The 15159-nt window shown below is 41.6% G+C and overlaps 1 protein-coding gene and 1 long non-coding RNA gene across 2 annotated transcripts in view; one reads left to right on the top strand and one right to left on the bottom strand.

Annotated features, from left to right (window-relative positions):
- The window catches only part of LOC123874972, a 26237-nt gene extending 22612 nt beyond the window's left edge, over positions 1–3625 (bottom strand). The window contains exons 1-2 of the long non-coding RNA XR_006798047.1: positions 3608–3625; positions 2284–2285 (exon numbers count right to left, since the gene is read on the bottom strand). This is a non-coding gene — a long non-coding RNA (uncharacterized LOC123874972). The remainder of the gene's footprint in view (positions 1–2283; positions 2286–3607) is intronic.
- LOC123874939 (AMP deaminase 2-like) overlaps positions 1–15159 on the top strand; it is a 17168-nt gene extending 2009 nt beyond the window's left edge. Inside the window, exons 6-17 of the mRNA XM_045920519.1 lie at positions 98–302; positions 718–843; positions 1274–1472; positions 2191–2322; positions 2626–2789; positions 3295–3418; positions 4054–4220; positions 6965–7085; positions 12844–13017; positions 13614–13724; positions 14048–14185; positions 15041–15159. Coding sequence (XP_045776475.1) covers positions 98–302; positions 718–843; positions 1274–1472; positions 2191–2322; positions 2626–2789; positions 3295–3418; positions 4054–4220; positions 6965–7085; positions 12844–13017; positions 13614–13724; positions 14048–14185; positions 15041–15067 — 1688 coding nt within the window. The 3' untranslated portion in view covers positions 15068–15159. The remainder of the gene's footprint in view (positions 1–97; positions 303–717; positions 844–1273; positions 1473–2190; positions 2323–2625; positions 2790–3294; positions 3419–4053; positions 4221–6964; positions 7086–12843; positions 13018–13613; positions 13725–14047; positions 14186–15040) is intronic.

The following is a 15159-nucleotide window of genomic DNA, read 5'->3' as shown; positions in this document are numbered from 1 at the left end:
CACCCCTTTTATACGCATATTCTCTTTCACGCAATCCATCCACCTTTTCTTTGCTCGTTCTCTATTTCTTTATTTAGAGTGGTGTTATTGAACGTAGAGCATGCGGCAATCCAAGACCCGTGGGCGTGTCCGTTTCCCCCGAGCCGGCACTACGTGTGCCGCTGGCAGCGCGGCGTGGTGCGCGTGTACCGCAGCGAGGGCGATGCCGCCGACCACAAGCCGCTGAGCTACCGACACCTGCCCTTCGAGAAGTACGTCGAGGACATGGCGCGACTCACCGCCATGATCAGCGACGGACCACTGTAAGAGCACATTATTCTTAATAGAAACTCCCAAAATGCTGGAACGGTGACCCCCCCTAAACCCCCATCGATATCAAATGAGTCGTAAGGAGCCACTGATTTCAAAACAAGGCGCAAGACCGTGGTAAGTAGAAGTCCGTACATGAAACCTATATATGTCGTACGAAGGTGCAAGTATTGAGAGTTTGTTACAGGAATCATTTTAATGTCTACCTATTTAGAATAAGTACGCCAATTTACTTAATGGAGGTAAACAATGCTGAATAGGGAGAGTATATAACTCTTCCAATAGAAAAAATGTGAAATAAAAAGGACAGTCCAGACTCCTATCGCCCGCGCCAGGGGCTATATTGGACTTTTATCCACATAGGTACTGAGAGAAGAAGAAACACGGTTTTGTTCGTTTGTTTTGTAGGAAATCGTTCTGCTACCGTCGCTTGAGCTACCTGTCGTCCAAGTTCAAGATGCACGTGCTGCTCAACGAGCTCCACGAGCTCGCGCTGCAGAAGGCTGTACCTCACAGAGATTTTTACAACGTCAGGTAAGTGATCAGAACTTCTAAATACTTCCAAATAATAAAATGTGATCTATCAACGCATAGCTCAAACTACGGGACGGATCAGGCTGAAATTTGGTATGCAGATAGCTATTATGACATAGACATCCGCTAAGAAACGATTTTTGAAAATTCAACCCCTAAGGGGTTATAAATGAGGCTTTGATCGTGTAGTACTTGCTCTTGGCGTGCTCCCAAAGCGCCGCCTCGGCTCCCTTCAAATATTTGTTGTTTCATCCTTGTTTCTCATGTTGCCTCTCTCCCTCAGTGGCTAGATATCATTGTCACTATTCACCACCTACTGCAGCTGAATTCCCGCTCCTCATCCGTGGCTCTTATCCTGACACCTTTTCGCTCCGAACTGCTTCGTCTCTTATGCCAATGCGTGGTGGTGAAAATGAGTTAAAATACACAGGAAAGTGGACACCCACATCCACGCCGCGTCCAGCATGAACCAGAAGCACCTGCTGCGCTTCATCAAGCGCACGCTGCGCACGCAGCCCGACGCGGTGGTGGCGCTGAGCGGCGGCGCGCCCATGACGCTCAAGTCCGTGTTCGAGGAGATGCACCTCGACGCTTACGACCTCAACGTCGACATACTGGACGTGCATGCTGTTAGTCCCTTTACCCACTACACTATGTATTTTTTAAAATTTCTATAAATTAGCGCTTGGCTGTAATCAGACGTCATGCTGGCATGTGATGATGCAGCCTAAGAATTAAGATGGAGCGCGCTTGGTGGAAGATGCACCGTATTCATTCTTGACTTGAAGGTGGTAGCTATAGACACGAAGGTAGAAGAACTGAACTATCTAAAACAGCACGTTGAGCTGTCTAAATATGTAGCTACTTAACTAACTGGTAACTGGCAGAGCTGCCAACGTAGCTCAACTTTTCCGTTTAGCAAAGACTATTGTCCAATAAGCAAAACCAAAACCAAAAGCAAAAGTCCAAAAGGTAAGATAGAGAGGCACAAGAAATAGATAATACTGGGTTTACTCAGTAGAGCCTGTAGTGCAAGAATCAATTGGTGATTGTTACCTACATTTTCCTCCAGGACTGTGTTTTGAACAACGAATTTTTCTACCTATTTATGGATTTCAGATTTATTCAGAACCACAGGGGGCTACTTAAATATTCGTTCTTGGAAAGAGTTCGTGAATGTAATGGATATTGTTAGGTAAAAATAATTAAAACCTAATGGTAAGATTAAAAGTGAATTTGACAAAGCAACAGTAAAACAGCTAAGTAAAGTATATTCCTGCCTAAATAGAATAATCGAGAGCTAGTAAAAGATTTTATTTTGTAATTAAAAACTTGGTATTTTTATAGGATCGGAACACGTTTCATCGTTTCGACAAGTTCAACGCGAAATACAACCCCGTGGGCGAGAGCAGGCTGAGGGAGGTGTTCTTGAAGACCGACAACTACATGAACGGCACTTACTTCGCTAGCATCATCAAGGTTTAGTACATATCTTCAAGTCAGAAGAACCTAAATTAACGATACTTAAAATATTTACTTCGCTAAAATTTATCAAATTCAAAATATTTTTATTTAATTAGACTTTTACAAATACTTTTGTATCGTCAGGAGCATCTACCACTGGTTGGGAATGCCTTTCCTACCGAGAAGTACCAGCAAGAAACTCGGCGGTTGCTCTTTTCAAAGATTTGATATACAATATTATGCCATGCCAAGCCTTTGATGATGGTGTCAGCAAAATAAACTCAACCTTTTCTTCTTGTTGTGAATTCTTCGTTGCAGGAAGTGATGAGTGATTACGAAGAGAACAAGTACACGTATGCGGAACCACGCATTTCCATCTACTGCAAGAACGCGAGCGAGTGGGGCAAACTGGCGTCCTGGGCGATACGCCACCAAGTGCATTCGCCACACGTTCGCTGGCTTGTGCAGGTTCCTCGACTGTAGTGAGTCTTCACCTTTATCTCTTACTGTCTGTCTGTCCGTCCGTCCGTCCGTCCGTCCTAAGATAACTATCCCAAGTGGGGTATCATATGAAAGAGCCTTTCTCTGTACATTCTAAAAAATATTTTTATTTATTTATGCATACTTAATAGTTTTTGATTTATCGTGCAAAATGTTGGAAAAAATACCCGAGTACGGAACCCTCAATGCGCGAGTCTGACTCGCACTTGGCCGTTTTTTTTTTTCAGATATAATATAGCACATCTAAAAGTACCTATGTACCCAATGACTTTCTAAGCATATGTACCATATCTCAACAGTGTGACAGGTGCTTAGGAACAGATGCAGCTCTAATCACAAGAGAATACTCCATGATAGAATTATTTGGAGTCATGCAAGCCAATCCTGCAAAAAATTTTACTCCTCTGTTTTCTACCGCCAATTAAAATAGCGTAGATAGTTATATTGTACACGGCAATTGAAAATAATAAGCGAATTTGTTCACAGCGACATCTACCGCATCAACAAACTCCTGAAGAACTTCCAAGAGTTCCTGAATAACCTGTTTGACCCGTTGTTCAAGGTGTCTGTAGATCCTCATTCGAATCCTGATCTGCACAAGTTTCTGACTGTAAGTTTAGTTTGGTAGGTAAGTACCTAGTTACCTATATATGAAATCTAAAAAAAATACCTGCCACTCAAAACAATCTCTTGAATATTATGTCCTGGTACACCTTTTCAAGTGTACCTACTTATTTTTATTATTAAAAATTAATTTAAAATGTTCCTAAACATTAATGAGCGACTATTAGTTATTAACTTACTAGAGGATGCCCGCGACTTCGTCTGCGTGGATTTCGGTTTTTAAAGATCCCGTGGGAACTATTTAATTTTCCAGAATAAAAAGTTGCCTATGTCAATTGGAGGGACGCAAGCTACCTCGGTTCCAAATTTCATGCAAATCAGTTGAGCGGATAGGTATTTAGGAATCCCGTGGGAACTGAAAATGTAGCCTATGTCCATCCCCGGGGATATAAGTTAACTCTGTACCAAACGTCAAAATCGGTTAAATTGTAGGGCCGTGAAAAGGTAGCAGACAGACAGACAAACAGACAGTTTCGCATTTATAATATTAGTATGGAGTATGGATTAGTAATATTTAACCAACAGCCAAACAAAAGCCCAAAAAGCCAACAAAAGACGTTAGGACAACAAAGACGGCCGGCGATAGGTTGATGGTGATGATGAGTACCGTGATCTTTTCAGCACGTGATAGGCTTCGACAGCGTGGACGACGAGTCAAAGCCTGAGAACCCCAACTTGACTGAGAACATGAGGTCGCCTGAAGAGTGGGACGACGAAGAGAACCCTCCCTACGCTTACTATCTCTATTACATGTACGCGAACATGGTCACACTCAACCAGCTGAGGAAGTAAGTTCTGATAACCGGATTGAACGGTTTTTAGGGGTGGAGGTTGTCATAAAAAACACTCAAATGCAGTTAAAAGATGTTATAATACACACAGAACATCATAACCCTAGGTGGGCCTACAATTTATATTTAAGAGTACCTACCTACATACAAATGTGTGACTTGAATACAATGTTGTCTCGAATAGGTAGGTAACCTTTAAGAATTACTTACATAATTAGTATGTGCACGATCAAAATGCCTATGAATTGGACCAACCCTTGATCTAAGTCAAAAAACAGTTATAAGTGTCTAATGCCGTATTTCTTGTATTGTTTTAGGCTTGGGGTATGCTTTCTTGTATTCAGGTTGTTGCACACTCATTTCATATTTTGCCGGTTGTCCAACGGTATTGTATTTTGTTCTGGCATCTTTTTAGTAGGTAGGTACGTGGTGATACAACTGATAAGATCTCTGGCCTTCAATTCTGCTACGTCCAAACAATTTTTAGATTTCCGCCGTTTAGAACTTGTAACTGCATGGAAGGGTGCATTTTCTCGCGTGTTCCCCAAAACGTCGGTGGTAGTAACAGACAGGCGGTGGCGAAACGAAACGGATGCGAGAATTAGATCTCGCTGGCGAGCGGTGACGGGAACGAGAGCTCCGTTGATAGTCTCTATGGTGATACGACTGGTAGTCTCTGGCCTTCAATTCTGCTACATCTAGTGAAAGCTTCTTAAGTTTTTTAAGCAAATCCTCGTATGTGGGTGTTTCCTCTTGTGGTTTTACTGTCTCCGGTTTTGAGCTTGAGGGAGCTGCTATTGGCGTTTTCAAATTCAAATTCAAATTATTTTTATTCAATTAAACTTTTACAAGTGCTTTTGAATCGTCAAAATAATCTACCACTGGTTCGGAATGCTGTTCCTACCGAGAAGAACCAGCAAGAAACTCGGCGGTTGCTCTTTTCAAATGTACAATTTACAATAATATGCCATACTGTATACTTGAAGCAATTGCAGCGCCGTGTATTGCTGGAGCGCATCAAATCCAAGCTTTTTTGTCATTTACATAATCTTCGATTGTATAATAAGCTTTTTTCAGGAGCATACTTTTAATAGATTTTTAAACTTGTGTAAAGGCAAGTCCAAAATTGATTGTGGAATTTTATTATAAAATGTTACACTCATTCCCACAAACGATTTTCCAACTTTCCTGAGGCGGAGCGTAGGATATGCGAGCCTATCACGGTTTCTAGTTTGCCGGTCGTGGAAATCACCGATTTTTTTGTAACTATGAATGTTTTGTCGTACAAAAATTATATTAGCGTAAATATATTGACCTCCACTATCCTGTCCGCGATCAGCCCTTGTTCTTCATGGGTCTTGTTATAGAACTCAGTGAATGCGATGTAGGGGCGTACGCTCGGAGGTAAACGGTACATCCACATTGTCACGTAAGAGTACATCAGGTACCTTTCCGCGCGCTAGATTCTTCATACTCCGAAGAAGATGGCTTGGCTTTTGGTCGCCCAGTTCCATGGATTGAAACTTCTGTAATATATTAGTGTCGGATTCTTCGTATGACATGATAAGGAACTTTGTGACGTCGTATGTTGTACTAAAGTTTCTTTGGAGATTGAAGTTAGGAAAGAAAATAACGACACACAAATAAAATAACGTAGGTAAATGACCAACTAAAATGTCTTCGCACGTAGCTTGTTGTGAAGAGTGTAAAAATTAGACTAAATAAAGTTCCACTTAAATACACTGTAGGTATATAACGGGTCGAAAGAATATTGCTAACTTATGAAATAGCTTAACTTCACTTGATCAGCAAAAATAGCAGGTAGAAATACAATCGTCATAATATTATTTAAATACCTACCTATTAATCAATAACAAAGACAATACATGCACACTGATATCTAGTAGGTACAAATATAATTGAAGTATTGGATAGAATCAGGCGTTACTTTGCGGAAGTTCATGTTTAGCAAGAAACAGTTAAAATTATTTTGCTATAATCCGCCAACAGGATAAATCTGTATGGTCAAACATGCAGTTACAAGCTAAGCACCGCTTACCTCCCCAACCAAGCTTAGCTTTCTTGCTATAATTGAAGTGTCAATGTCTGTTTGTAATGTAACATTAAACAGTTGTGCATAATTATTCCACTTGATATCCTGAACTCTTGAGTTTATGTGGATGTTGCACATTCCTCTTAAAAATATCTAAGATACTGAACTAAAAAATAATCTGGTATACAAATCGAAACTGGAATCATAATATTCTAATGTAAGAATAGAATAGAATAGATTTTTATTCAAATAAACTTTTACAAGTGCTTTTGAATCGTCAAATAATTTATCACTGGTTCGGAATGCCGTTCCTACCGAGAAGAACCAGCAAGAAACTCGGCGATTGCTCTTTTCAACTGATCAATTTACAATAGGTAATATGTCATACCTACTATACAAGCAATTGCAGCCCCGCGCATTCCATCCATGTCAAATCCATGCTTTTTAGAGTTCCGTACTTCAAAAGGAAAAACGGAACCTTTATAGGATCACTTTGCTGTCTGTCTGTCTGTTCGTCTGTCCGTCCGTCCGTCCGTCTGTCTGTCTTACATAATCTTCGATTGTATAATATGCTTTTTCCAGCATACTTTTAATAGATTATTGTAAGGAGGTACGTAATTAACTTCTAGTAGGTGTTTTGTGCGTGTGGATGGCATGTCATTGATGGAATGTTATGTCGTTGTGGTAGGGAGCAAGGGCTCAACACGTTCGTGCTGCGCCCGCACTGCGGCGAGGCGGGTCCCCCCGTACACCTGTGCGCTGGCTTCCTGCTCGCAGACAACATCTCCCACGGACTGGTGCTGCGGAAGGTACAGTTCCTGAAAAGCCGGCAACGCATCGGCGGTACCTCTGGTGCTGCAAATGTTCATGGGCGGCGGTAATCACTTAACATCAGGGTACCCGCCCACTCGCTTGCTCGCTATTTTTAATAAAAAAAACTACCCTCAGTAAGTTACTTCGATGTACCTGCGCAGTTATAGATGAAAACATCTGGAAAACGTGGATGAAAATCTGGAATTGTTTGAAGCTGGTATAAGGCTTCGGCTTTAGTTACCACCCTACTGGCAAAGCCGTGACGCCTAACGATTTAGCGTTCCGGTACGATCCCGTGTAGAAACCAAAGGGGTATGGGTTTTATAAAAACTGACATAGTTACCTCTTCCAGGTTAGCCCGCTTCCATCTTAGACTGCATCACTTACCACCAGGCGAAATGGCAGTCAAGGACTAATTTGTAGCTGAATAAAAAAAGCCTCTTTCAGAATCAAATTATTTTTTTCAGCAACTGAGGCCGGAGCAGTTAATGTATATTGTAGAGGCACTAGTAAATAGGCATTTTCGAGCTACGCCGTGTGAGCCGTAGCAAGTTTGGTTAGTTGCATCTAGCCCGTTGTATCATGTTGACGTTTACAAATTGTAACTTAAAATTGTGAATTATAATATATATTTTTTTAGTGTTCATTTCTTTTGTTTTTCTTTCTACCCTGGTAGAGAACACGGCACTATATATACATAAAATACCTGTACAAATATACCTGTACATTGGTGACTCGGACTTTGAACTACCAGGGTAACGCGTGTTAATTTTACTAAAATAAAGTAACGTAACGTAAGCTAGGGCAACTCAAGTTAACACGTGTAAGGAAGTGAAAAACTAAAAAACTTTAAAAATGGCGCAACCTACGACAGTAGTGAAGGATGAAGACACGTATCTAGCGTCGATATCTATCACGTCGAAGATCCCGGAGTTTTGGACCGACCAACCTAGGGTCTGGTTTATCCAGCTGGAGGCAATACTGGCACCACAAAAACAAGTAGACGCATCCAAGTATAATATAGTGGTATCCAAGCTGGGTAAGGATGTCATACAACAAGTGACGGACATCCTGATCAATCCTCCGGAGGTGCGTAAGTACGAGGTACTTAAAGAAAGGTTGCTCAACATATATGAAGAGTCGGAGAACCGCCAGATACAGAAGCTCATCGGGGAGATGGAACTGAGTGATCAGAAACCCAGCCACCTCCTCCGAAAGATGCAGGATCTGGCCAGGGGTAAAATTAGTAATGAGACCCTAAGCGTTTTATGGCAGAATCTGCTACCAGCAGCAGCACGAGGCGTTCTGGCTGCAACAGAAGCCAAAGATCTAGACAGACTAGCCGTGATTGCTGACAAAGTAATGGAAACTATGAAGTCCCAACCGATAGCAGAAGTGGCAGTTAAGGAGGCGGTACCCGGAACTTCGTCGATGGCAGCTGAAATAGCCAGGATCCATGCGAGGTTGGACCAGCTGGACAGGTCCAGACACAGTTGGCGAGGTAGGCGAGGTCGCGGAGGTTTCCGTGGTCGTTCGCGTTCCAGAGGACGAGACGACAACAGGTCCAGACGTACCCCGGATAGCCCGGACTGGCTCTGCGTGCATCATTTTAGATACAGGCAGAGAGCTAATCGCTGCGAACAGCCGTGCACCTGGAATACGAAGCAGGAAAACTAGTGGAGATGCAGGTGGAACCGGTGGGTACCTGCGTCGAATTTGGGAACCACCGTTTAAGTATTACGGATAAGGAAAATGGCATACGTTATTTAATAGACACAGGTGCGAACATTTCAGTGTTGCCTAAAAGTTATAAATCAGTGTGTGATAGTACAGTAAACAATAAATACAAACTTTATGCCGCGAATGGTAGTGAAATACAGACTTTCGGAACAAAGACTCTAGTGTTAAATTTAAGATTGCGTCGTGCGTTTAAGTGGACTTTTGTAATAGCCGACGTTAAACAACCCATTTTAGGAGCGGATTTTTTAGCTAAGTATAATTTGTTAGTAGACTTAAGAAACAGACGATTGTTAGATCAGGAGACTAACATGTATGTAATTTCCACTATAGTAAACTCGGAGCATTCATCTATTTTTACTATAGCCGAGTCGCATCCATGTTATTCTCTTCTAAGTAGGTTCCCGGAATTGACAATGCCAGCGACGTTCAAAGAACCACCACGTCACAGCGTAAGACACCACATCGAGACTTCGGGACCTCCGGTGCATGCGCGCCCAAGGCCACTGCCGCCGGACCGATTTAAAAAGGTAAGAGAAGAATTTCGCCTTATGCAGGAAATGGGTATTTGCCGCCCGTCAAAGAGTGCGTGGGCGAGTCCTCTACACGTTGTACCTAAAAAAGATGGTAATATAAGGCCGTGTGGAGACTATAGAGCGCTGAATGCAATTACGAAGCCTGATAGATACCCAATTCCTCACATAAAGGATTTTACGTTTATTTTAGCCGATAAGAAAGTATTTAGCAGGATTGATATTAACCGAGCGTATCACTTTATTCCGATAGCAGAGGATGACGTGGAGAAAACAGCTATCATTACACCTTTTGGTTTGTTTGAATGGCCATGTATGTCTTTCGGTTTAAGAAACGCAGCACAAACGTTTCAACGTTTCATGAATAATTATGTTTTACAGGATTTAGAGGCAAATTTTCAGCAAAATAACCCAGATTGCGCGAATTATAAAACTGAATTTGTTTTTTCATATTTAGACGATTTAATAATAGCTAGCGAAAATAGTTCGCTCCACGAAAAACATTTAGAGGCCGTTTTTGAAAGATTACAACAAGTTGGACTAACTATTAATTTAGCAAAGTGTGCATTTTCGCAGGATAAAGTTGAGTTTTTGGGTCATGAGGTCTCAGCCAGTGGCTTAAGGCCGTTGCCAAGCAAGGTCCAAGCCATTGTAGACTTTCCCAGACCGAAAACGGTAGAGGAACTTCGTAGATTTCTGGGCATGGTAAATTTCTATAGAAGTCATTTGCGTCAGGCAGCCGAATATCAAGCTGAATTAAATAAGTATCTTCACGGAGCAAAGAAACGTGACAAAAGTAGTATAGTGTGGACAGAAAGTGCTGTTCAAGCTTTCGAACAATGCAAGTTGAATTTACAGAACGCTGCTTTGTTAGCGTATCCGATAACAGGTCAAGTGCTTGCTATAATGGCAGACGCGTCAAATACTTGCGTTGGAGGTACATTGCAACAAAGAGTAAATAACGAATGGGTTCCGTTAGGTTATTTTTCGAAAAAATTGACTGACACGCAACAAAAGTACAGTACCTACGACAGGGAGTTACTTTCGCTTTATTTGTCAGTGCAATATTTTAGGAACATGTTCGAAGGTAGAGATCTCGTTTTGTATACAGATCATAAGCCGTTGACGTTTGCGTTTAAAAAGCTAAGTAGTAGTAAAGAAACGCCGCGAAGGACCCGTCAGTTATTATTTATTAGTGAGTTCACGACGGATATACGCTATACAAAAGGCGAAGAGAATGCGCCCGCGGACGCGTTATCGCGAGTTGAAACAATTTCGTGCCCGTCTGTACTTGACTTCACAGAAGTGGCTATTGCGCAAGCGAACGACAAAGAGCTCACAGAATTGCTAGGAACAAAAAACGGTAACACGAGACTAATAAAAATTGACTTGCCGAGTGTAAATAAGCCCATTGTTTGTAACTTGCGAGGCGATAAGGCTAGGCCTTACTTACCAAAACAGTTTAGGCGTATCGCATACGAAACAATACATAACCTCAGCCATCCAGGCATTAGAACAACAAGGAAAATGGTAACTAATAATTATTTTTGGCCTGGGATGAATAAAGATATAGGTATTTGGGCTAGGTCGTGCATAGAGTGTCAAAAAGCAAAGGTTCACAGACACACTATGTCACCTTTAGGGCAATTTGCAAAAGTAGATAGAATGTGTCATTTACACATTGACATTACAGGCCCATTCACTATTTCAGAAGAAGGCTACAGGTATTGTCTTACAATGATCGATAGGGAAACAGGTTGGCCGGAAGCATTTCCAATTAAAGATATTTGTGCGAAGACAGTAGCCAAACTCGTGTATGAAGGATGGATTACTAGACATGGGTGTTTTATTAATTTGAGCTCAGATCAAGGAAAGCAATTTGAAAGCAGTCTCTTTAGACAGTTAATGAAATATTTAGGGGTTCATAAGTTTAGGACGACACCGTACCATCCACAAAGTAATGGCATGATCGAACGATGGCATCGTAGTTTTAAGGCCGCCTTAATGGCGAGATTAAAGGACAATAGATCGTGGGTTGAAGAAATGCACACCATTATGATGGGACTACGTGCAGCACCACGCAGTGACACAGGGGTAAGTGCCGCGGAATTAACCTTTGGGCGAACTCTGAGGCTCCCTGGAGAATTTTTCGAACCATCTGATAGTAAGATAACGGACGGTGAGGAGTACCTAAAGCAGTTGAAACAGGTAATTAGTAATTTAAGACCGAAACCCGAGACACACAGAGACTCTCGGACTATTTTTGTGCACCCTGCCTTAAAAGACTGTAAAAAAGTTTTTGTTAGAAACGATGTAATACGTAAGTGTCTGCAACCACCGTATGACGGTCCCTATGACGTCATAAAGCGGTTGGAAAAAGCATACTTAGTACAGTTACCCAATAGACAAGCACTTATTTCAATTGACAGGTTGAAACCAGCTTTTGTCCTGGATATCAAAAATCCACAACAAACGCCGGATAAAACGACATGTAAGAAAAAATGTAGATTTAGCGACGATGACGTTTTGCCGACTCATACAATCCGTACTACTCGGAGTGGGAGAGTCAGCAAAACGCCCGTTAGGTATCAGTAGAATAATTCGAATAGTAACTAGCAATTAAGCAAATGAGTATTACGAAATAAGTATTGTAAAATGGCCCCGATCCGCATATATTATTTTTTATTTTATTCATGTATTATTTTTTATTAGAAGTCATAACTAAACCTTATTATTGAGAGTGTTAGAGTGGTTGACGATTGTTATAATTTATTGGATAGTGTGTAAATGTAAAATGTAATGTAACCAACATTCGAAGCGTTGAGTGCAACGAAGGCTGGATGGCGTGGGAATAGCAACAATTGTAAGTGGACTTGCCACAGCGACCCCGTCGCCACCCGCTCAAGTTCTAGTGACCTCATCTCAAGTATAATGTGTTAAGAGATGTACCATGCATCGAATCAAAGGAACACTTTAACTGGGTGACGTGTTTAAATTATGATTTGTTGGGTAAGCGGATCGGAAACATTGTTAGGGTTGTCGAAAAATGAAGAACGAATATTGTGAAATAAAATTAAGGTTGCGGAAATTTGTATTTGTTTAATTTTTATTAAGATAAAAATTTGGGGTGGTGTGATGTAGAGGCACTAGTAAATAGGCATTTTCGAGCTACGCCGTGTGAGCCGTAGCAAGTTTGGTTAGTTGCATCTAGCCCGTTGTATCATGTTGACGTTTACAAATTGTAACTTAAAATTGTGAATTATAATATATATTTTTTTAGTGTTCATTTCTTTTGTTTTTCTTTCTACCCTGGTAGAGAACACGGCACTATATATACATAAAATACCTGTACAAATATACCTGTACATATATGACAAAACATCTTTTCGAATTTCCTAAGATTATTATCGGTGACAACTGACCGGGTCAATAAAATAAACGACTCGAATCTAGCTTATCGTTAACCTTTTCGTTCGTCTTCCAGGTCCCAGCGCTGCAGTACATCTACTACCTGTCGCAGATGTTCATAGCAATGTCTCCGCTCAGCAACAACTCGCTGTTCCTGCGCTACCACCGCAACCCGCTGCCCGACTACCACGCCCGAGGCCTCCGCGTCACCCTCAGCACGGATGATCCTCTGCAGTTTCATTACACCAAGGTTTTTTTCTATCACACTTCACACTATTACACTATCACACTACTTCACACTTTACACTTACACTAATATTATAAAGGCGAAAGTTTGTGTGTATCACGCAAAAACTACTTGACGGATTTGGCTGAAGTTTGGAGTGGAGATAGTTAATATCCTGGATTAGCACATAGGCTACTTTTTATCCCGGAAAATCAAAGAGTTCCTACGGGTCCTACAAACTTTTCAAGTCATAATAATTAGGAAATTGGCGGACTTCACTTCTTTGAGAACTATGGAGAACTTTCATGCGGGTTTCCTCACAATGTTTTCCTTTACCGCTAAACTAGGTGATATTTAATTGCTTTATTTGGTCCATCATCAGTATCAACCGATAACGTCCACAGCTGGACACAGGTCTCTTGTAGGGACTTACACAGTCCACATGTCATAGTCTTACACCTTCTGAATCCAGCGGATCCCGGTCGCGTGTTGAAGTTGTTAATTTGGTTAGTAATTTTTTATTCAGGACTTTAGGTACCTAGGTCAGACCTAGACCTAGCGATGGAGAAGTTTTTTCAAGAAACATCGAACAAAATGTTGAAATAATATTGCCTTGCCAGGAGCCTCTGATGGAAGAGTACAGCGTGGCCGCGCAGGCGTGGAAACTGAGCGCGTGCGACATGTGCGAGCTGGCCAGGAACTCCGTCATCATGTCAGGCTTCCCGCACGAGGTGAAAATAACACCTGCTTATCTAACTAATTGATCAAATAGAGTCCAAAACTCTAAATTAATGAAGCTATTGGTTTAAAGCTCTCTCTAGCTATTCTAGACTGATGTATGAAGCTGCGAAACAATAGTTCTACTGTTGACAAGCTAAGAAACGATTTCTTCTTTGATCTCATAAGAGAGATCTTTAGACAGCAGTGCTGTGCGAGCTGAACTGCACTTTATTTCATGGTGACAAGAGTCGCTAAGTATTTTTTTGAACGTTAATGTGGAGTGAGCCTTTTGTACCTGTAAGGTTCTATTAGTATTCGATGTTGTGGGTTTCAGATGAAGCAGCGCTGGGTGGGCGCGCAGTACTGGCGCGCGGGCGCGGCGGGCAACGACATCACGCGCACCAACGTGCCCGACGTGCGCCTCGAGTACCGTCACGAGACCCTCCTCGACGAGCTCGACTATCTATTCCAGGTTCACCATCATGATATAAACGTCCCGTGTGAATATTTCGTCACTGGCAGTAAGCGTACAAAATACTCTGTGCAGTAAGCAAAACCGTGACTTATCGGTCAGAATGTCGGGCGCGAACCCAGAAGACGCAGGTTCGAATCCTGCCGGTTCAGAAATTTCTGGTATGTAAGTAGTTATTTAAAAATTTATTGGAAGTCCCCTGCTGGATATAGATTTTTGTAGGTACTTCTACACGCCACGGTTTTGCGCCGCCTGAATCCCGCGCCTCGTTTGACGTTTGTCCACCTGGTGGGGATCTTCCAACGCTGCGCTTTCCGGTGCAAGGCCGTAAGCCCTAATTCGCACGAGCGTTAAAAAAGCGTTGCGTTAAAACATATTGCGATAATACAAAGTGCGCGTTAAAAAAGCGTTGACGTGTGAACTAGGGAAGATACTTGGGAATGCATTTGTTCTATTTGAACGGATGTTAAGAAAGCTCTCGTGCGAATGAGGCCTTATTCTAGCACCTTTTTACCTACCCCAGTGTCAATCGTTTTTTCGAACTATGTGCTCAGCCCTTCCACTTAAGCTTAACCCGTTTTGCTATATTGGTTTGGTTACTTTGGTTCTCCTACGGATCTCATGTCTGATTTGATCACGTAGAGAAACTTCAAGCATAGATTTCTCCATCGCCCGCTGAGGACTTTCATAATATGAGCTTTCATAATATGAGGCCCATAGCTACTAGAAACAAAGCAGGAGCCAGGACTACATAATTTCGGTTAATAATTAAAAACTGAACCAATATTGACGAAATTTTTAAATGGGATCCAATTCAATGAAGTGCTAACTAATTTTTTTTTTTTATAATTTCAGAAAACAATATCAGGACAAATTCCGTAAAAGAGAAATCAATGAAAACCAAGTGTTTGTAATTATCACATATTTATTATTCAACATCTTAACAGTTACAAATAAATACTTTTACAATTTTA

Source organism: Maniola jurtina, chromosome 19 (genome assembly GCF_905333055.1).
Source record: "Maniola jurtina chromosome 19, ilManJurt1.1, whole genome shotgun sequence".
Lineage (NCBI taxonomy): Eukaryota > Metazoa > Arthropoda > Insecta > Lepidoptera > Nymphalidae > Maniola > Maniola jurtina.
This window is presented reverse-complemented; position numbering and strand designations above follow the sequence as displayed.